Source organism: Hemicordylus capensis, chromosome 2 (assembly GCF_027244095.1).
Source record: "Hemicordylus capensis ecotype Gifberg chromosome 2, rHemCap1.1.pri, whole genome shotgun sequence".
NCBI lineage: Eukaryota > Metazoa > Chordata > Lepidosauria > Squamata > Cordylidae > Hemicordylus > Hemicordylus capensis.
This window is the reverse complement of record NC_069658.1, coordinates 64379021-64401337: the sequence shown is the minus strand read 5'-3', so window position 1 is coordinate 64401337 and position 22317 is coordinate 64379021. Positions and strand designations below refer to the sequence as shown.

The window sequence follows — 22317 nt, the reverse complement described above, 5'->3', positions numbered from 1 at the left end:
GCTCTTTCAGCAAAGGAGACTTTACCCAGTGATGCAGCTTCAAAAATAGTGTCTGTATCACCCAAGGATATGAAAGATGAGCCATTTCGCTATTTTTATTAATTTCAACTAATATGTAGTTTATCATGGGCGTCTGGAGGAAAGGGGCAAGAGGGAGCAGTTGTCCCTCCTGGATTGAGCCAGTTCCTATTGAATTCAATGAGGCATATTCCCAGGGTGCAGGCGCGTAACAACGATAGGGCAAGGGGAGACAGTTGTCTGGGGGCCCCACTGCCTGGAGGGGCACCCCAGGGGCACCTCACGTGACTCCCCATTGCCCCCTGCCCAGCCCCATAGCCTCTCAGCCACTTGCCCTCTTCGCCGTCTCTCCTGCTTGTTCTGCTGGCCCGCAATCGAAGCAGCAGCCCAGCTGCCAAGAGCTCCTTTTCTCCCGCCTCTCAGCTGATCGGCGGGTGGGCGGGGCTTCCCCGGAGGTCTGGTGTAGGCCTCTGTGAAGCCTGAACTCGAGTAGGGCCCAAGCCAGCAAGGAGGAGGCAGCTAGAGTGGCCTCCACTGTTCTCTGCAGCAGAAGACCCCCTGCTGCCAGGTAGAGTGTGGACTCCCTTTTGTGGTTACCTTCCCCACCCCCCCCCCCACCCGGATATATAGGGATCTGCTTGCCATAGGGCTTTGATATTGGGGGGAGGGACTGAGAAGTCTCTGAATATTTATTTTTAAACAGCTTGGAAAATTTGCTGGCTTAAAAAAAACTATCTAAAAAGTCCTATAAGTGGCTTGTTTCATGGCAGAAAATTGCAAAAACTTCTGGAACAGTATTTTATTAATTTTATTCATTCATTCATTCATTTATAAATGCACTTATGTTCAAGTTGTTTTGCAACCCAGAAGGTCTGAGTGAGAACTGTGAAGCATGGCTTGTGCTTTTATTTTATTTTATTTTTCTTGTGTGTGAACTGCTCCCCAATAACTTGCAGGGACTTCAGGGTAAATCTGGCCAACATGTGAATGCAGCACCTCTATTCCAGAGGAGATGTGTGTTAAAGGGCTTTAAAAGCCTCCTGTGAAAAACCTCCTGGAATCAAACTTGACTGAATTTGTTCAGAATTCTGAGAAAACAAACAGAGGCTCACCCTGCATGGTTGAAAGTCTCCTTGGCTAATCTGCAGCGAGGGGGCCATTTTAATAATTAGTGTTGCTAGTGTGTTCTAGGCATTAAAAGTAGCACAAATATATAGTACTCAATGTATATCACTATATACTGTGAAGTGTGCATGTGTGTATTCAGTGAAATGTATTTCCAGGCAGCATACTTATTTTGAAATATCAGACTTAAATCCTTGGGGGCCTGGGGTGTGCGGAGGCCCTGGACTTTGAGTGGGGGGGCCCCATTTTAAAATCTTGTCTCTGGGCCCACTCCAACCTTGCTACGCCCCTGCCAGGGTGTATTCCCAGGTATTGGATTGCTGGCTTTGCTTGCTGCCTCCCACATGCAGAAAGAGTCCTGTGGATGCTCCTGTAGCTTATTATCTCATTACTTTGCTTATGTTAACTTTATACAGGTAATCAATCCAGCTTGCATTCTGAAAGCAGGGATACATTCTTAGCTGCAACTGAAAATCTCTCCTTCAATCAATGCAAGCATGGTTAAAGTGCAGAAATGGAAGTATTCTACAAATGTGTAGATCTCAAGTGTGTAGCTCTCTCATTTTCAGACATGTTCTAGGATTCCACAGCAAATTTCCCCTTCTAATCCGAAGAGTCTTCAGGTTTGAGAAGGCATAAATTTCACAACCCAACATCCTGGTCCATTTTTCTTTGTCTTGATCTGAATAATATTCTGGCAAATCTCCATGGTTCATGTTTTGGAGGAAGGGAGAGAGGTAAGGAATGTCCAGTTTTCAGACTTCACTAGTAATCTGGGAGACTTGGACTTTATGTGTACCAAAAGTAAGCTTTTGATGTATGTAGCAGTTCTTTTAATAGCTAGTTAACACCTGACAGCAAGTAAGTAAGGCCCAAGAGTTATAAACCCAGATATATTAGCTATGCCCATAGATGTAATCATTTTAATTTTTTTACCTTAACTTTATCCACAGCAGGCTTAGTTTCCTCTGGAGCAGGATCTATTTTCCCTAAACTTCCAGATAAGGCTTCCAGTGCCTCATCAGGCACATGTGCATTCTAAAAATAACATTGTTTTAGACCAGCTTAGTTTGATTAGAAATCAACATCTGTAGGAGTATTCTTAAAGTGCTAGCTGAGAGACACAAGTATTAAATATTAATAATGATCAGCTTAGGAATCAGAATAACCTGTAACTACTGTTGAAATACACTAGCAGAGAGCTGTTTAGTTTAATGAACCAGTTTTCTCATTCGACAGCAGATGAAATCCATCTGGAACCTTTCCTAGTCTAGCCCAAATAAAATGAACAAGGCCTACTTTCACGAAACTTCCACTACATTCTATGGGACTCAGTCAAGAGAAGCTCCTAGTGGGCTGCTCTTTCAATGGGACACAATTAGTGATCAGAAGCTCAGAAAAGTCTTTAATCTGAGAATCCCAAATACTTAAGGAGGAACAAATTGTATGTATTATGAATGTGCTATAAAATCAACCATAACTAATTCCTTAAGAAGTAGGATTTTGACCTTTTGATATTGATTTTCATAACAGGTTACTCACTGGAGAGGTTGTTGATGGAGCTGAAGATTTTACAGAAGAAATAGCAGTAGTGGAGATCACTTCTTCTGTAGCAGCCATTTTGGGCTTAGCTGTTGAAGGTTTCTGAGATGAGAACAGTAACCAATATTGGTAACAAAATGTATCATTACACAACATACTTCATGTGGCTTCATGAGCCTGGCACAGATGTGGCCAAATTCCTACCAACTTTAAATCTCTCTCAATATGTTAATTTAGCAATTTCTTGAGAATGCCATCTTGGGCTAACCAGTGCTGGTTAGCAATATTGGCCCAGATGATGCATTGCAATACGAGGGCAGAAGAAGGACTCAGTGGAGCTCTCAGGGATGTATTTCTGGAAGTGAGAATTCTTTGGGAGGAAGTGGAGAAAAATGAAAATTGCTTCCCCGTCCCCCTTCACACACACAGCTGTGTAACAAGTCTTTGCCGCAGCTCCACTCCAGCCTCTCTGAAAGGGCTCAGCCCTTCTTTTGCTCTCATAATACTGTGCAATGTGCAGGCCATTGAGATTAGGTCAATTTCCCATTTCCCAGCTCTGAAGTGTACTTTCTTGTAACGGTATATGAATGTACATATGGCTGTGCACTCCAGATGTGGGAGCAACTTTTGATTCTGAAAAGGTCACTCACCGTAGAAACTTCTGATGGAGCTAAAGGCTGCACGGAAGAAGCTGCAAGCAGGGTCACATTTTCCTCAGGAGCTTTTGGGGGCTTAGAATCTACAGGCTTCTGAAAGAAGACAGCAACTCAAGAATTTTGAGTTGCAGGACTAGTTTGAGCATCACGAAAAAAGGGAGCACCCAAACCTCCACTCTCAGCTGTTCCTCTCACACAAGTGCCTCTCATGTACAGGATAAACATAACTGAACCTCATAAAACCAGTTTGCCTGAGAAGCAGCAAGCTTGAGATGCTTCAGATTAGTGCAGTTTGTTGGAGAACTGTAACTAGGTCCCTAATAGCTTCAAGATGATGCAAGAGAGGGCCATTACGTAATATTGTATAGAAGCCTACAACACTGGATTGGGGAAAGAGGGAAAACTTTCCTCACTTTCACTTTCCTCTACACCTTGCCCCAATAAAAAATACACACAGATTCTAGAGAATAAACCAGAATTCAAATATAAGGTTTATCCAATCAGCAATGAGTGAAAAAACAGTGGGAAACACCCAGACTAATTAGTCATGACTAAACACTATCAAATTAAATGAGACAAGTCAGTTGTGAATCAACTTAAGCCCCATTTATTTAGTCTGGATGTTGCCCATTGAAAGGTCTGTGCTGAGGGAGAATGGAGTCCTCATGGGGAGTCTTCAGACTCTCAGGTCATATTCCATATATTGAGAGAGATGTGGATAAGATGGTCTCACCCACATATAGACCACAGCCTGCTGCAATGAAGACCTGTTAACAGCGGCATAGACCTAACCTTTGCATGAGCTCTCCCTTGCACACAGACTTTGTCCTGCCCCACAAGACCTAGGTATGTTCCTATCCAGGTTGCGATTCTTCTCTCTATAAAACATGTAGCTGTAAAACAAACAAGTGATATAATGGGGAAAACAGGTGAGCCCCATTATCCATGGGGATTCCATTCTGCAGGGGAACCACAGATAACAATACCACAGATACTGGGGCATTGAAGACAATGGGTTGGGGGACAGTTAGATTCCTGGAGGCTGGCAAAAAGTCACACACACACCCAGTTTAAAAAAAATGGGTGGAAAGGCAAATAAAGTGCCCTACCATACTCCGTGTGTGTCCAGCTGTCCAGGAATGCTCCCCACAATCATAAATTCCCCATTTTTCTGTGAAAAATTGTGGACAAATGCTTTTTTTCTTTTTGACAAATGAGCCACAAAATGGCTATTGACAACATGGCAGCCAGAAATGACCTCTGATAATGACCTCTGAGGTCATTTCTGACCATCTAGGAAACATGGATACATGGGTTTTAACCCTTTTGTATCCATGGAAAATGAGGCTGGGTATCATTTAGACACCCATGGATATGTGGAACCATGAATAGCAGTACCATGCATAGTGAGGTCCACTTGTAAAATGTTAGAATTAAGTATATTTCATTTTAAATATGCTCCTAATACAAAGAAGTATTCTGGGCTATGGATATGCCTCTTAGGCAACATATACGCACCTTAGACACATCAGCAGGTTTAGATGGTTTTGGTGTTTCTGTGGGTGGACCAGGACAGACAAAGTCTTTTGAAAATTCATCAATTAGGTCAGATTCGCTAATAGGCTGTAAAGCAAACAAGAGACTAATGTTATTATACAGGGTTATTTACAAATTTGAAAAAGTAGCCACAAAATTGCCATCTGTCAATGAGGCGCTAGAATTAATAAAAGGAACTTGAGATAAAGCAAACAGCTGGAAATCTGTGTACAATTAAGCATTGTGCACATACTACCTTATACTGGCTTGGGAACTGAGCACACAGCAGAAGACAGAAGACTAATGCTATCAGCTTCGGCTCTGCTGATTACCACAGCCAAAGTGAGGTGGAGGGCCTGGCTCCCCCTCCAGCAGGGACACAGTCCCCCACCCAAACCAATAAAACTGGCACTGCAAAAACTAACAGCACAAACCATCTGTTAGGAAGCTTGGGATACCCAGGCCACAGCTACATATGCATATTGTATTTATAAAAGTCAATCCCTCCATTTAATCCAACGCTATTAGAACTATATGCAAAACAAAAGCAAGGGTATATACCACAAAGCAAAGAAGTTCTGAAAAACCTTAAGTCAAAGATAACTGGGTGCACGATCTTCATTAACTGAATAATGTGTGTTTGCAGTGATAGTATAACAAATGACTATCCAAAAAGTTCAAAAATGCAACTCTGCATTCAAATATTTAGCATATACCTTAAAAACAAAATGGCCATATTACTTAAAATGAACATCTCCTACTTAAAAGCTTCTTTCTGTAGTTTTCTATGCTTCCTACCAAAGCATCTCAAGTGCTACACAATCACATAAACTAATCTGAAAATTCAATTTCACAGCATGATTTGCAGTACAGGTGGCCCTTATTATCCACGGTGGTTCTGTTCATGCCCCTTTCCATGGATAATGAGACCTTAAGTCACTGGCAATTGGGGGGTTAGGTTGCTGGAGAGCAATAAATAAATAGGCAGAAATTGGAGAAATAATGTATAGTGCCATGCTCTGTATGTCTCCATCTGTCCAGCAAAGCCCCTCCAAATACACAATTTTCCACGAAAAATCACAGGGATTTTTGTTGTTTTTTTTTTTTTACACACATACACACACAAGCCACAAAATGACTCCGTTTAGCAACACTGTGGTTGGAAATAACCTTGGAGGTCATTTCCAGCCACCCTGAAACTGTGGATAGGCAAATTCCTACAATTTAAAAAGCACATATATCGAGGTTGGGTCTCCATTGCCTAACCGCGGATATGTGGGACTGCAGGTGTCAGGACTGAGGTTGTACAGGGTGTTGGGCCACCGGTAAAGATGATGAAAAGTAAATAAACATGTTTATTAACCTTAGGTTTTTCTTCAGGTTCTGGTAACAACGGCTTCCCATCTTTATCCTAAAAATGGAAAGATACAACTATTATAGTTTCCATTGCAGCAACTTCAGATATTCCAGATCAAACTTTCTTTTACATAGAAGATTTAATCTAAACAAATCCCCCATGATGGGAAGATTCCCTCCCCAAACAGTTTCTCCAGTTAATATTTCATTTTGTTATGCTATTATATCATAGAGAGAGATAAGCATGCTAAATTGAATGTCAAGAGGAGGAGGACTCAAACTGAAGGAATACAAGAAAGTTGAAACCATTTTAACAATGATTTCTTCTGATGGATGTCACAATTTGCTTTTGCTTTCAAAAAGCTGGTTGCTTTTTGAAAATATGTACAGGAAAGCAATCAATAAATTGTCAAAAATTTTCGTAATGTGGAAATCACCAAGAGGAAAAGGCCTATTTAACTCTTTGATGAAAATCAAAAATTGATTAATGATAAATATTTGACTCCACCTGTCAGAGTACTGACTCTGATGTTTTCCACAGTTCATAAGAAGGTCATACATGCAATTTTATGTTTGTATTTAGTTCAAAAATTATTTTATTTTTTTAAAAAGAGCATTATAGCTGTAACAAGAAATCAAGTTTAAATTTAAAAAATAGATTTGGCTTTTTGATATTAAAAAGTTGATTTTATAAAGCTTATATTATAGAGAAGCACAGGACATTAATATTTCATAACAAAATGAAATATTAACTGGAGAAACTGAGTGCATATCTTTTTCAAACTACCAGGAATGTTTCCACACCCAGCTTTTAGCCCACTTCTCCTCCAGAATGGAGCAGGCGTGTTCACATATTGGGCAGATTTAACCCAAAGTCCCTGCAAGCTATCAGGGAGCACTTCACACACGATTTGGGTTTCTCACTGCTCATTAGAGCGCAACCCGATTTATATTTGGGGTTTAAAAAAATTCAATTTTGCCTCAGTTTTTTGGATAGCATTGAGTTAACAGTAAAGCCTCGCAGAAAACACGCGGTAAATCCTGCTGTGTGGAGAACTCCCAGGGGGACGGTGGGGAAGATGCAAGTTAATGGAGTCCCCATAGCATGCAGTTTGGGTGTCAGATTCGCATGTGACCTTACACTGTGAAAATACATATCTGGTATTTTAGAACCTCATCCCAAAAAGCCATTCCCAAAAAACTAACAAAGAACTTTACTGTCGCAAGGGGCCTCAGTTGTTTCCAAATACAAGAAACTAGCTCCCTCAGAAAGAATCAGAAATTTGCCAGAGAAGGAGGGAGCTCATCCATTTTCCCATTCCTGTTTATGTTAGCTGCACCAAGAGGCAAAATGCCAACGCAAATCCTCCTATCCAATGCAATACAGAGGGCCTTGTGCTCTCCGCAGAGCAGACTGGCTGTCAATATGGTGATCAATGAGGCAATCTCCTTTTTTTGCCTTTCTGGGAGCCACAGTCAAGAACCTGGAATCTTTCTGTAGTCCTAGCTGGCCCTGGTTTGCTGCCATTAGATCTATCTTGCCCCAGCCACAGCCAAGAGTAGCACTGAGAGCAGATTTCTCTGTCTTAGTCAAAGTATCTCAGTGTACAGCAGTAATTCTCTTTTAATTTGGGTTCAACTCAATATGACAAAAATTGGAGAAGACAAGAGATTCAGGGTAATGCCAACAAGGCATAAGGAGTGTCCAACCAATTTCATTTTCTGAAACCTAATCCCCACCTGGGGGGTGGGGGAAGCAGAATTTACAGTACATGGGATAAAACTGGATGCTGAAAAGTTACCGTGGCTGGTGTTAATCTGTATTCTGGAGGAATTGTATCATCACGTTCACCAGTCTTCTTTTCTTTTCTTTCTTTGGCTTTTGGCTGAAGAAAATGAATCACAACATATCAACTTAAGAATTGCTTTGATGGATCCCACCAGAAGTCCCCTAGCCTAGTACTCTGCCCAGGGCTTCCAGGGGCTCTCAGCAAGACACCATCCAATGCCCTCTCCCACCTACTAGGCAGTAGGGATGTGCACCATTTGCTTCGGCACCATCCCAAGGGCAGTGAGGGGTTCCCTTAAGAAGAGGTGGGCAGGTCCAACCTGCCCCTCTTGGAAGCTTTCACCACCCCATCATGACGCTGTTCTCAGAAAAGCATCCCCATGAAAGCGGCAGCTTGTGCCACTGTCTCCTTTGAACCGCCTTGACATGGTGATCGGTTGCTTCCCCCAGCATCCCTCACACAAAGTTGGCACACAAATGGCATCGGAGCATGCATTCATGCAATTTGCAGGGCCAGTATAGCACCACAACGGGGTGGCACAGGGGTTCCTTTTAAAGGAACTCCTCACTCCGATGGGGAGGCACGGGGTTCCTTTTAAAGGAACTCCTCGTTCCACACCAAAATGTTTCGGCTACAGGGAGCCACCAACATGATTTGGGCACATCCCTACTAGGCATGCTGCTGTCACTGGAACAGAAAAGTGCAGCTGCTGTACTGTGGACAAAGGGGAGGTGGAGGCTGCTCACTCATCTGATCTTTCCCTACTATGGGCAGTAGCTGTTTTTAACAGCAAAGTACTGCTCATCAGGCAGGCAAGCGGAGGCAGGAAGCAGCAGACACTGCCACCTGCCCTCTGCCAGAGGAGGAGGATGGGGAGGAGCCACTGTGTGTTGGCAAGAAAGGAGAGTAGACGAGTCCAGTCCCACCATCTCAAAAGAGATGGCAGGTGGGAAGGCTACTGCTGCACAATGGTGGGTCAAGGGTTGCCAGTGGGATCTACAGCTGGCATCTCTCTTATTCTTTATTTATATAAAGAATATAAATGAACAAAATACTTTATATGTAGACTCATACAACTCCTTAACAAGCAGCTTCCTAAAGTTTTGCTTACAAATTTTCCACTCCAAAGTTACACTGCATTTCAATTATATGCCCAGCTCTAACTACCATTTTCTACAGACTTCACAGTGTTCCTAGGTGACTAGTGGCAACCGCCAAAATACAACAAAAAAGATTGTTTGATAAGTGTTTGCAATATAACAACACCTCTTCAACTTCTGTAATGGAGCTAAGGTCTTCTTCAGGTTCTGGTTCTGGTACTCCAAGTGTATCCACGAGAGCATCCAAGGCACTGTCACTAATGGCCTCCTGTATTTTAAAAATATGAAATGATTATGCATTTTTAAAACAGCAGGTATCTTAGCATAAATCTTCCCCCTCCCACCTTCCCCCTCCCACCTTGTGCTCTTGATCTTAAACAGCAGCAGTTGTTACATACTGCGGCTATTCACATAGTTATCAAAATGAATGTAGGAGGCATGCAGCCAGGTCTGCAGGCTCGTGAGAACCCACACAAATCCCTCTAACCCAGCTCACTCAAATGTGGGTAGCACAGTTCCTGCACCTTGTTTTTTACCAAGGTAGGAAGAAATTAGGAGCCATCCTACCTCGGTGGATTGATTGTGTGGGTGTATTTGCAGTTCCTAAGGTCCCTGGGAGCAAGTAGCCATGTTTATAATAGAGCACTGTGGCCACAGGGGCTCGCATCTGTGAATATGCCGCTCTACGCAGCACATACTATGGTCCTTTCAGAACTTATAGCAATATCAGAATGTCAGGTAACCCTCAATAGTAGAGGGTAGAACAGAAGTTCCCAACCTTGTGTCCCTGGATTATGTTGGCTGGGGATAATGGGAGTTGTAGTCCAACATCCAGGGACCCAAGATTGGTAACTTCTGCTCTACCCTCTACTCTTGTGGGTTTCCCAACTTTATGATGACTACGAACAAGCTAAACCTCACAGATATACAAGTCAACTTGACATATCGGCCAAAAGCAAGCGATACACCTGGACAACACCCAGCTAGAAACCCCTAAGCTAGAGCATTTAAATAATACTAAATCCATCCTGAGTCTTGAATGTTAATTTAGATATTGTTTTTTTTTAATTGCTGCCTAGTATCTGTGGGCTCAGAGGAATGAAATGACCAGTAGCAGTCACAAATGGAAAAAACCCACCAACATGAGTTTGTTTATTTCCATCCATTTTTATGCAATATTATTTTAACAATTGTAGATAGCAGATTTATCTAGCATTCTAGTATGTTTATGCTCACCAGATATCCTTAATATCAGTAGGCAACAATAAGGGTTATCTCAGACTAAAACCTATGGCAAGCAAAAAGGAAACATAGGCCATGGCAACACAAATTACACAATGAAGGCAAGTGTGTAGTTATTTTTTCAGATACAGAAAGGAGGGAAAGCACCTTTCAATTATAAAGGAAATGAAATAATATCCTGACTTAAGCAACAGTTGTAGCGATGAACTGTGTTTTAATCCCTGACAATCAACTGTTTAAAAGATTTCTGGTGGCCAGAGAGTACAGCACTACCTTTATATACACAATATTTTTTTAAAGATGAGAACTCAGCCCCTTTAAACAGTCTTGCATGCAAACTGGGGATGAACACCTGAACCCATTCAAACATCTGTAATCTGCACTGGACAAGTAATTTCTTGACTGGAAAAAAACTAAATAAGTAGTGAATTCAGAAAAGAGCTTTTAATCCTCAAGAATTTTGAACTATACAGTATGTGTGTATGCAGTTGGTTTCTTAGATATACTATTACCACCACACAAATTTTAAAAGCATTTTGGTAATTCAGAAAAGCAGACGGATGCTGAAAGAGTGTTTCTCCTTCAGGCAAGCACATATTTTTTGGTAGACATGCAGCTTCCTCCAGAGGGTTGTATCCAGTCTCCACAAACTTAAACACATTCTAAGTAATGCGGCTTATCACTGGTCCAGTTTAGATGCAACACTAAGTCATAGTTTCAAGCTATGCAAACAAGCCTCAGAGAACCATATGTTTCCCTCCCCCATCTCACGAGTGAGAAGAGTAAAAACCTTCATGTCAGAACAAACGCAAATTCTGCATTAGGTACCAACTCAGAGAACTGTGGCTAGTTCTAGCTTTAGTTTTTAAAAGCCACGATAGTTTTATACCCTAATTTGTTAACAACATAGAACAGTTTCCTGAGCTCATATGCAACATGGAACTGCAATCCGTTCCAATGTGAGAGCAGAAGCTCTCATTCTCTTCTTCTCTTGCATGTTGGAGCCTGTGACTCATTGAGGCTTGTTAACATGGCACGACACCTTGGTTTATCACCACATCTGAACTGGACCACCAACTCCACCCCCCGCCCCCGCAAGATAGTTTGATCATACACAATTAGGAGCTCATATGAAACCCAGAGGGTCTTCCCATGCTCAACCCCTCTTTACACAGTTTTGTAATACTGTAATCTTTCAGGATACTAGGTCATGAAAGGATCTGTGTGTCTATTCTGCAAAATCAAAGTACGTAATCCAGAAGGGGAAACATCTATACCTCTTCCAGTTTGGGTTTTTTCTCTTTAGGAGGAGCTGAACTGCTGACCACAGTTGTAGACTGGGTTTGTACAAGATCACCTTCTTCTGCAGGCTTCTTTTATAACATAAAACAATTTAAACACATTAAGTTATTGTCACAGTTCATAAAACAAAACTTAAAATAATACTGTTCCAGATCTCTATTTCAAAGCCAATAGGAATGCATTTAAAGAGTGTACCTCTTTTGGCAGGACTTTCTTCTCTCCAGCAGGTGGTACAGCACTGCAAGTAAAATCAGATGACAGAGCATCTGCAAGGTCATCATCTGTCATTGTTGGCTAAATGAAAACACAAACTGGGTTATGCTTTTAACAATTGTCCAAAAGTATAGTTTGTGGACAATGCATATTCACTGACACAGAGTTTTGATTAGGGTTGCCAGTTCTTGACTTGGAGTCAACATCTGCTGTTTGACACTGATGTTGTAGCAGGACAATGCATGGGAAAAGGTGGCTCCCACCCATTTTATTTTAAGAGAGAGAGAAAGTGTGTTTGTGTGTGTGTGTGTGTGTGTGTGTGTGTGTGTGTGTGTGTGTGTATGTGTGTGTGTGAGATTTATATACCACCCTTCCAAAAATGGCTCAGGACGGTTTTGCAGTGGACAGCTCATTTTCCAATCTTCCTCTCTCATCTGTTGTGAGGCAGTAGCAGAATGGGGAAGAGGGAGGTAAATTGGACAATTTCAGCACTGAGATGGAGGTCATCTTTCCCAGATAACTTCTTTATGTCCTGGAATTGTTGTCTCTAGGTTAGGATCTGGCAATCTACCTTTACTCAACTTAATTGGAGTAGACGGAATACAATACTGGATTTTTAAAATAATCATATATAAAGATCTTCAAGAAGGTTTTGCTAAAGAAAGCACTATGGATATCCTCTGTATTCTACTAGGAACCATTCTGATTTAGCTGTTGAAAGGGGAACCTCTCCAGGAGGAGAACCAAGATGTCCAGATGCATGCCGAAGCTTTGGAGGACTTCATTCAAGGGGCCAAAACATCGTTCTCTAGATACTATGCTGGCTTCCAGCATTGGTCCAAACAAAGAAATTGCCTCACATGTTTTCTTTTTATAGTGTTGTTTAAGGTTCTATATAATTCATTCAAATGTATGTGCAAGACCCAGTGTGGGCCTGTATTCTGCTGAAAGCAACTAAAGAATTATACTGGGTTCTGAATTGCACTTTCAGTCAGTTGTTTTCAGTTTTGTCCTGTGGTCCTCTACCTCAGCAATGGGCAAATAGACTACAGTCTGGATCCAGGACTCCAGTCCACATTTCAGAGACCATCCATTTTACCACAATATACAGAAGAGTTCCTCTCTTATGTACTTAATTTGTAGAGTCTTCCAACTGACTTAATGGAAACTGAACGAAGGAAAGAACCCTTGGCATTACCATACCTAGCTTAGCTGTGTATTAGAAACCATTTAAGTCTGTTCAGTTGCAAATAAGTCAGCTGATTGAATTTATATCAATAAGATCAAGACTCCTTAAGTGCAATATCAACAAACTGCATGCATGTAAAGAGTCCTCAGAAATTACTAATAATTTTCTGTTTTTACATTTTACACCAACCAATCATACCTGAGACTCTGCTCCTGGTGGGGGAACTTTGCCATCTCCTTTACTCTGGAAAAGGAAATCGATTTTGTGATGAGTATTACTACCATCATGCAGCAGAGGCAACATCTGAAACAATCTGGAACCAGTTACTTACCTCTAATAGTTTTCTATACTCTGGAGGAATTGTGCTCTCTCGTATACCCAGCTCTTCTATATATAAGGAGGACATTGGGTCCTGCAACATATATGAAGTTACCCAGTGATTAATGAAACCAATATGAAGAACTAATTCATAACACATAAAGTAATCAAGGTTCCAATTTAGTATGTAAAAAATAAAATCCTGTATTTGGTTTAGCACCTAAAATTGCTGGTTACTGTACAAGAATATAATCAATCCAAGTGTCATACATAATCTTTCAACTAAAAATAAAAATTATACAGCACAGTTATCCCCACTCTCTTTCCCCTAGTTGTTGGGAGACTTAATTATCTTTATCCTCCCAACAAGCCAGGCTTGAAGCCTAGATTGCTACTTGATCTCTCTGTACTCTAAGATCCAAATTTAGAAAACTAGGTAATCTTTTGAGAACACTGCAATGGGATAGACAAGCCCTTCCAGTAATTAAAGACACATCTGCTGTCTATTCCAAGCCAGTCTACCTCTTTCTAGAGTAAGGTTAGAAACTGAAATGCAGGCCAAGTACATGGCCAGTAAAGGGGTGGCCATAACTGGAAAAAAGGGAAAATCACAGCAGAAAAGGTTTGGAGACACTCAGAGGTTGTAACTGGGTCAGGAAAACAGATCAGGAGAATCTTTGTGTTGCAGATCTTTCTGATCCATTTCCATACACAACCAGCAACATGGAAGCTACTTCCCTGTGGTGCATTCCCATGCTGCTAGGAAGTGTACGTGAACATTTGGATTGGGCTGACTCCCATTGGGTTTTTCTCAATCAAATGGTATACTCCCTCCAGGTGATCCCTCAATAGGGAGGGGGAAGGAACCCAAGCAGGAAGTCAGAAAGAAGAAAAGAGAACTCCACTGGAAAGCTATGTCAAAGATTTCCAATTAACACCAACACACACACATCACTTTTCATTTCAAAGCTCTAGTTCATTTATTATCTTAAGCTCAATGAAAGTCATTATCACAGATAACTGGCCCACAAAGGTAGGCTCCTTAACTCATACATAGGAGATTCCATACCAAAACAGTCGGTCCAGTATATGCCGGACTAGGTGGTTCATTTTCTGCTGGGCCTCCTAGAGTATCTATTAGATCATCCAAGGCAACATCTAAGTTAGACTAGAAAAACAGATATTTACATTTGATAAGATATACGGCACTCTCTGAATGGCTATATAGACTATTTAAACAAAATGCAGCATTACTGTTTCCTAAACATCAAGTCAGAATTTACTTTTGCATTGTCCTCACTAATCAAACTGCTAAATACTTGAATAGTCACAATCTTTTCAAAGCTCTCCACTCCCTAGCATTCCATGAGCTACTGTGCACCCTTCAAAATTGCCGTGCATGCCAAAGAGCTGCCCACATCCATTCTGCCTTGATACCTGCACAGTTAGCTTAAGTACAGTGAAAAGGCTGCTAATGTGGCATACTGTAACAAGCTCTCAGTGAATCTACTGCTAGGACTTATGAAAGGCATTGCTTTTAGTAGTTTAGTAGATGTGGTAGGGTACAGAGGACCATACTGGTGACAGTCCAGCCTTAAACTTGAAGAGTCTGCTCACATGCTGGAGGCTTCAGCAGTATTTGAGCCATAAGGTAAATTTTACTTTTCTTTATTATATTTATCTATTTGTTCACTTTCTATACCGCCTTTCACAAGGCATCCCAAGGCAGTTTACAGAAGTTAAAATACAATAAAACTCCAATAAAAAAAATTTAAAACCTTAAAATTAGTTAAACAGTAAAAACAAGAAACACACCAAAAACAACCACCATAAAAGATAAGAGCAGAGACTGCAAGCTCTGTGGGGACAGGAAGCCATCTTGAGGCCCTCTGATGGCACACAGTATGGGAATCCCCCCTGCTAACCAGGCCAAGAGGCACCTTTTCAAGTGATGGCTCTTCTTTTAAGCAGGGGGAAAGCAACTGTTGGACTAGGACTGGGAAGACCCATGTTCGACTCCCCATGCAACCATGAAACTCACTGGGTGACTCTGGGCCAGACACATATCTCTGAGCCTAATATAGGAATATAGACAGCTGCCATATACTTAGTCAGACCATAGGTCCATCTAGCTCAGTATTGTCTACACAGACTGGCAGCAGCTTCTCCAAGGCTGCAGGCAGGAATCTCTCTCAGCCCTACCTTGGAGATGCCAGGGAGGAAACTTGGAACCTTCTGCTCTTCCCAGAGTGGCTCCACCCCCTTAGGGGAATATCTTACAGTGCTCACACATCAAGTCTCCCATTCATATGCAACCAGGGGACAAGTCATTCATATGCTTAGCTAAGGGGGCAAGTCATGCTTCCTACTACATGACCAGCTGTCCTCTCAGGATTGTTATGAGGATAACCTACCTCACAGGGTTGTTGTGAGGATAAAAATAAGCATGTACACTGCTCTGAGCTCCTCAGAGGAAGAGCGGGATAGAAATGTAATAAATAAACAAAGAAACAAACTGTCCCTCTTCAGTCCAATACAGAGTCTCTCCAGTGGAGGCTGCTGGCAAGTTTTATTATTATTATATCCAGAGTTCACCCTCATCCATCTTACTCACACAGCCTCACCCTCATATACTTTTATCATTGGGTTGCTGAGAGGTTTGTTCACAGCTAAGCTGTAGGTTGCAATAGTTCGTTTTTTTAATTTTTATTTTTTTTTACACACACTAAAAGGTGAATAGAACAAATATTCTCAGTTCCAGTGTCTGAGTGTTGAAGAGGTACTCCATTTCAGTCTCCAGTTTCAAATTATAAGTCTGGCCCAGAGGAGGAACCTCATATTCAAGCTACATGTCCTCCTACCCTTGAGAAGCAGAAATTCACAGCAGCGCAGAATTACCTTGTTTCACACAGTAAAAGCAAATCAAGTTAAAATTATACAGCATGGGCCAAATCTGACTTACTATGTATATTAAGAACATTGTTTAGATTAAGATTAAGGGGAAAAGATTTAGGGGGGAAATGACTGCTTTACAGAGGACTGTAGTGCATTTCACATAAACAGATATCAAATAAACTATTGCTTACCTTTTCGGATGGTTTACTCTCTGCAGCAGCTGGAGTTGTCGTTGCCAATTTATTCTCTTTAGTCTAAAAATGAAGACACATTTCTGAGAGCTAGTACAGGCTCACATGTGCTCTTGATTAATCTCAAACACCACTAAACCCACCTCTGCAGATGCAGCAGTCAAACCAGCAGCCGTAACTGCTCCAGCTGTGCCAGCAGCTGCAACAGCTGCCTTGGTAGCCAGATCTGCCTTGTTAGCCCGTTTGTCAGATTTAGCCTGAGGTGCAGAAAAAAGACAGAATGAGGTTCACATGAAATTTTGCCATTAATATTTAAGGCAGCCAAAGCTTTAAGGCCTATTCTGAAATAGCCCGACTACTTCCAAACATGGTTTTGGTTAAAATAATAATTTTAAAAGGTACAGCACAGGCATAATAGGGACGGATACTACCAGAATGCCACAGTTTTGGCATGGTTTCATTTCCGTCTCTGGTCACTTATTATCTTTGAAATTCAACAACACTTAACTATATTCAGGAAAGGTCAAGAGTGCAGTCTCCATGCCATCAATGTATTCTTTTTATGGATAGACTTTCAACACCTTTCTGTAGATTAGGGTACTACAGCCAAGATATCAACATTTCCAAGGTAATTCAGAAAAGTTCATAGGGATCAGGGATCTGGGATCTGATAAACTCAGACCTGAATTCTACATACTGTCCACTGGATCACAAAAAGCAGCTTGCATTATTAGCCACTGCTTAGCTAAAAGACAGTGATACTCTTGACCCAGTTGCATGAAGTCTACAAGTACTCACTCTATATCACAATCTATATCTATATCACAATAAAGCTAGTTAACTGCTCCAGGATAGCCACTCCACATTTTCTCCACATTACTCGAGAGCAAGTACATCCAGCATCAGCTAAACAGGTAGTTGATTTGTGCTGACTTAATTTTTGTGGTGGGGTAAATGACAACTTCAATAAATTAATCTAAATCACATCAATCGATACTAGGAATTATCCAGACTAAGTCCCACTGAAATTAATGGGAGTTAGTAATGACTGACTTGTTTCATTGATTTCACTGGTATTAACCGGGTGTTGTCCATTATCTAATGTTCTGCAAATATTTTACAGCACAGAACACATTTATGTTCTTGTATGTTTATATACTATAGCACAGTATGTAAATTTATATTTAATACCTCTAGAGCATGGTCCTGTGTATTTAAAACAGCTTATGTTAATCAAAGTGTATTAAACTTTTGCACTGGTCAATTAAAGATGTGTTTCACCCCATTTATCTCCCTGGACCAGCTATATATACACACACCAAACCTTAGCAGTGACATTCAGCTTTCTTAAGGAGGATTTGCCACTTCTGCTTTACCTTGGGTTCTTCTGCTGATGTCACCTGCGTTGTTGACCTGTCAATCTGACCAGAGGCTGCTTTCCCAGTACTTGGTTGTTTAGGTTCCACTGCTACAGAAGCCTTGCTTTTTGCCTGTACATATAGAGAAATACAGTGAAGGCCTTTGCATTTATTGGAGTTGGGGAGATTGATAAACAAAAGGGTGCAAATACATTACCCCTCCAGGGTCTTTTTGCTTCTCTTCAGATGGAGGTTTAGCTTGAGAATCAGCTGGCTGTGTATAATAAGAGACAGTAAAGTAATCACGAACTGATGTTGCTGATTTTTTAAGTGCAGAACTGCTCTGTATCGTGAGTAAAATAATAACATTATTGTCACTTTTATTGACCAGTATGAGGCGGCTCAACATTGCTCAGATTCAATGATAAATTATATTTATATCACAAAGTAGAGTATGGCTAGGATTTCCAACACAACTGCATTCCATGTAGCTGCAGTGGAGATCCAGCACAAGACCTCCTCCATCAACCAGGCTCTTCCCCTCCAAGGGCTGTGTCAATCTGCAACCATTCCACCTGTCTATAGAAGAGGGAGAGACAAGGCAGTGAAAGCCCTTTCCATCAGAGCCTTATAAAGCCTAAGTGCAGTTACCTGCAAAATTGAACCCCCACACCACCAAAATAATAAGCAAAGTTGCTCGTGTTGAAAGGAAATTCTACTGAAGCCAACAACATTTAAGATCAGAGTGTTATTTATAAAAGAGTTCTTAGACTTCAATCCTATGTAAATTTACCTGGAAGTAAGCCCTATAGTACAATATTTCTTACAAGTAAACATGCAGAGAATTGGGATGCTGATTAGTTCCCACTCACGGATTAGTTCCCACTCACGGAGGGTGTAGGCACCTTTTGGGGTTCTCGAGTGACTATTACAGTAGTGGTGGGGAATAGAAGAATTGGTGTTGGTAGGTCAGCAAATTATTACAGGGGAAGGGAGATCAGACGTTTAATAACTGTTTCCCCTTCATCATGAGGAAATGGCATAGCCCCTCTAAATGCAGTAATGGATTAGATGAGGGATAATAAGTTGAAGCCGAATCCAAGCAAGACAGAGGTTCTCATGGTAAGGGGAGTCATACTTTGGAGGGACATGTTAGCTCTTCCTGTTATAGATGGGGTTGTACTCCCCCTGAAGGAACAGGTATGTAGCTTCCTAACCCAGCCCTCACTCTGATTTCTCAAGTTGAGGCTATGGGCAGGAGTGCTTTCTATCAACTTTGGTTGATATGACAGCTGCGTCTGTTCCTTGAAGATAATGATCTCAGAACTGTGATGCACTCTCTGATAACCTTTAGGCTTGCCAACTGCAATGCACTCTACATGGGGCTGCTTTTGTATGTAGTTCGGAAAATTCAGTTGGTCCAAAATGCAGCAATTAGATTGGTCTCTGGGGTTTCTCGGAGAGACCTCCCGAATGACCACAGATTTGATTTGTACCCAAATCCAAATATATTTGGGGCAAAAGGGGGGTTCTGGGGGTAAAAGAGTGGGGTGGGTGGTAGTGCCCAATGGGTGGAAGCTACCACTCAAATTTCAAAGAAAGGGCAAAGGGTTGATTTTTTAAAAAACATTTTGAAGTTGGTGTGTCTTTAAGCTTTTTTCCATAGGGAATAATGGGGATTTCAGCAGCCTTATAGCTCCAGGTGTGGGGGGGGGGCACCAGGGTGGCCCAGAACGGATTGTGATGGGTGGTAGTGCTTATTGGGTGCAAGGAAGCTACCACCCAGATTTCAAATAAATTGGGCAAAGGGGTGATATTTAAAATATTTTTTGAAGTTAATTCCCCTACCAGGTGTTCTCAAAAGAACACCTTAGACACTGAAAAACAAAAAAAAACCAGTGCCCCATGGGCTTGCCATTTGCGAGGTGGTTGGTCTATGTGCAGTACATCACAACCCGCTCTAGGCCACCCTGGTGCCCCCCAAGTGGAGTTATGGGGCTTGTGAAATTCCCCATTATTCCCTATGGGGGGGAAACTTAAAGACACGCCAACTTCAGGGAGGGGATTAAAAATCACCCCTTTCACCAATTTATTTGAAATCTGGGTGGTAGCAGGCACCCATTGGGGCAATACCACCTGACCCCCGAAAGCCCCCTTTTGGCCCCGAATCTGCCACAAGGACATGCCAACTTAAAAAAAAAAATTTAAAATCACCTGCTTGCCAAATTTCTTTGAAATCTGGGTGGTAGGTTCCTTGCACCTATTGGGCACTACGACCCTCCACAACCTTCTCTGGGCCACTCTGGTACTGCTGAAATCCCCATTATTCCCTATGGGGAAAAACTTAAAAGACATGCCAACTTCAAAAATATATTTTTTAAATCAACTCTTTGCCTAATTCCTTTGGAATTTGGGTGGTAGCATCCACCCATTGGGAACTACCAGCCAACCCACTTTGGCCACAAAATGGAGATTTGAATCTCTGAATTTTTCAGGTCTGAATCTGGGGTGATTTGTTTTGTACCCGAATCAAGGCAACTGAGCACAGGGGTGATTTGTTCTGTCTACAAATCACCCGAATCATCCAGATTCGGGTACAAATCATTTTGTACGCAAATCGATTCGCAGATCTCTACTGGTAATTACCTTTAAAGCCCTAGATGGCTTAGGACTGGGTTACCTGGGAGAGCGCCTTCTTCTGCATGATCCCCACTGCACGTTAAAAGATCGAGAGAGGTCCATCTCCAGATGCCACCAACTTGTCTAGTGGCAACTCAGAAGCTGGCCTTCTCTGTAGTCACTCCTGGGCTGTGGGATATGCTCCCATAGACATCTGCAGTTTAACATCTTTATCCGCTTTTAAGAGACCCTTTAAGATGCATTTTTAAAGTTTGGCTTTTAGAAATCTTTGAGTGTTTTAAACTGATTGTTATTTTCTTCTCTCATCAGCTGCATGAAGTCTCCAATTCTAAGCACACTTGGAAGTCCTACTGACATCACTGGGATGTCTTTCAAAGTGTTAACTTTGTTTTGTTTTGATTATAATCAACTTTGTGAACAACCTAGAGCCTTTGGAGTTGGGTAGCATATAAACAACAGCATAAATATAAATATAAGATACAATGAGAAGTTACAGTTTAGGACACACCAGTTCAAACAAAAAAAAAGTAAATTTTGTTTAAGGTATATTTTACGATACCTTAGTTAATTGTGCTGCTTTTTCAGTCTCTGTTTTTGCTTTCTGTGCTGCCTGCGATTAAAAAAAGAAACTTAAATGTAATAGAATGGGGGGAGAGTATCTGTCGTCACAACAATATTCTAACTAGGCAGAATGGTTCTGCTCTTTAGGACTTCCCTTCTAATAAAGGGGAAGCATTTTTATTGGTTGCAACAGTGTGTGCGTTGTTGCTGATGGGGCTTGTAGTCTTGAGATGGTACTAAGATTTCAGCTACGGAATCTAAAAACTACAATTCCCCATGAATTTTTGCAAGCCGCTTTTAACCAACTCGTGAACTTTTAACTCTTCAATAGCACATAGAAAAGATTGTTCTGCATTCTCTACCATCAGCTGACAAAGGGAAGCAAAGCACAAAAATAGACAGCCACAAGCATTAGATAAGGAATCACTGAATGCTGGGAAGGGAGAAATTTAACTGGTGAGTTAGAAAAAGAGAAGCAGTCAGAATATGGAGTTTTCTGTACGGCAGGTTGGAAACAGCTTTATCATCTCTTCACTACTGAGCTGTTTGTTCAGCTATCATAAGAAATATGTAGCAATGTTAAAATCGCTAACTTATATTCAAGCTTGATATATTGCACCCTAGGTTAGTCAATCACTCCGAAGCTAAACAAAATAATTTGATGCATTAAAAGTGCACATACAACATTTTCAATGTACACAAGACTTCAGTCAAAGAACATACAAAAGCAGGAATTCCTTGCTTTGTCTTTTGGCCCAGAGAAATCTACTATGTCACTTTCCATCAGTTCTCTAACAGTAGGCTTCTACCAATGAGTAGATATTTGTCATATTTTTAGCTAGTAGTTGGAATGGTATCTATAGTACATGAGCCATCTGGGGTGGCCGGTACCATTGCGGGGGATGGGAGATGAATGTTTGTTGTGATTTTTCACAAGGTATACAACCCTGGAGATGGAAAATGGGTGATAACATTGCAATCTATATATATATTTCTCCTGGGTGTGCCCAGGAAAAATGCGTCCCGGCAGCCCAGCTGATTGGCTGAGCTGCGGGGGCGCCTGATTGGTCCTGGCGCACACCCAGGAGATGTGAGGTGGCAGAGGCCATGGCCGGGGAGCCAGGCGGGCCCAGCCGCAGAGGCGAGGCTGGGGCCGGCTGGCGGCGCTCTGGGGCTGGCCGGCGGCGGCGGCGGCAGTGCTCTGGGGCCGGCCGGCGGAGAGAAGAGTGCAACAGGAGCCGGTTGGGCCGGCAGGCGGAGTGCCGCCACCGCCACAAGGAGGAAA

General features: G+C 41.8%; 1 protein-coding gene and 1 long non-coding RNA gene across 12 annotated transcripts in view; one reads left to right on the top strand and one right to left on the bottom strand.

The window, feature by feature from the left end:
* Nucleotides 1–22317, bottom strand: part of CAST (calpastatin) — a 94663-nt gene that overhangs the window by 22958 nt on the left and 49388 nt on the right. For 8 of the 10 annotated variants that reach the window (XM_053292474.1, XM_053292480.1, XM_053292479.1 and 5 more), the window contains 17 exons: nt 21031–21081; nt 18049–18105; nt 17850–17963; nt 16617–16730; nt 16474–16536; nt 14457–14555; nt 13401–13481; nt 13268–13312; nt 11863–11961; nt 11643–11738; nt 9290–9391; nt 8036–8119; nt 6241–6288; nt 4860–4964; nt 3336–3434; nt 2686–2787; nt 2080–2181 (listed from right to left, as the gene is read on the bottom strand). In XM_053292474.1, the coding sequence (XP_053148449.1) occupies nt 2080–2181; nt 2686–2787; nt 3336–3434; nt 4860–4964; nt 6241–6288; nt 8036–8119; nt 9290–9391; nt 11643–11738; nt 11863–11961; nt 13268–13312; nt 13401–13481; nt 14457–14555; nt 16474–16536; nt 16617–16730; nt 17850–17963; nt 18049–18105; nt 21031–21081 (1461 nt within the window). The remainder of the gene's footprint in view (nt 1–2079; nt 2182–2685; nt 2788–3335; nt 3435–4859; nt 4965–6240; nt 6289–8035; nt 8120–9289; nt 9392–11642; nt 11739–11862; nt 11962–13267; nt 13313–13400; nt 13482–14456; nt 14556–16473; nt 16537–16616; nt 16731–17849; nt 17964–18048; nt 18106–21030; nt 21082–22317) is intronic. The other 2 variants (XM_053292475.1, XM_053292476.1) reach the window with 2 other exon arrangements.
* LOC128343428 (uncharacterized) lies at nt 512–12854 on the top strand. 2 transcript variants are annotated; one of them, XR_008315528.1, is made up of 4 exons: nt 517–586; nt 1560–1880; nt 2677–2814; nt 12575–12854. It is a non-coding gene; the product is annotated as an uncharacterized LOC128343428 (long non-coding RNA). The 2 variants fall into 2 exon arrangements; XR_008315529.1 differs by lacking the exon at nt 12575–12854 and having other exon boundaries at nt 512–586; nt 1713–1880; nt 2677–2805.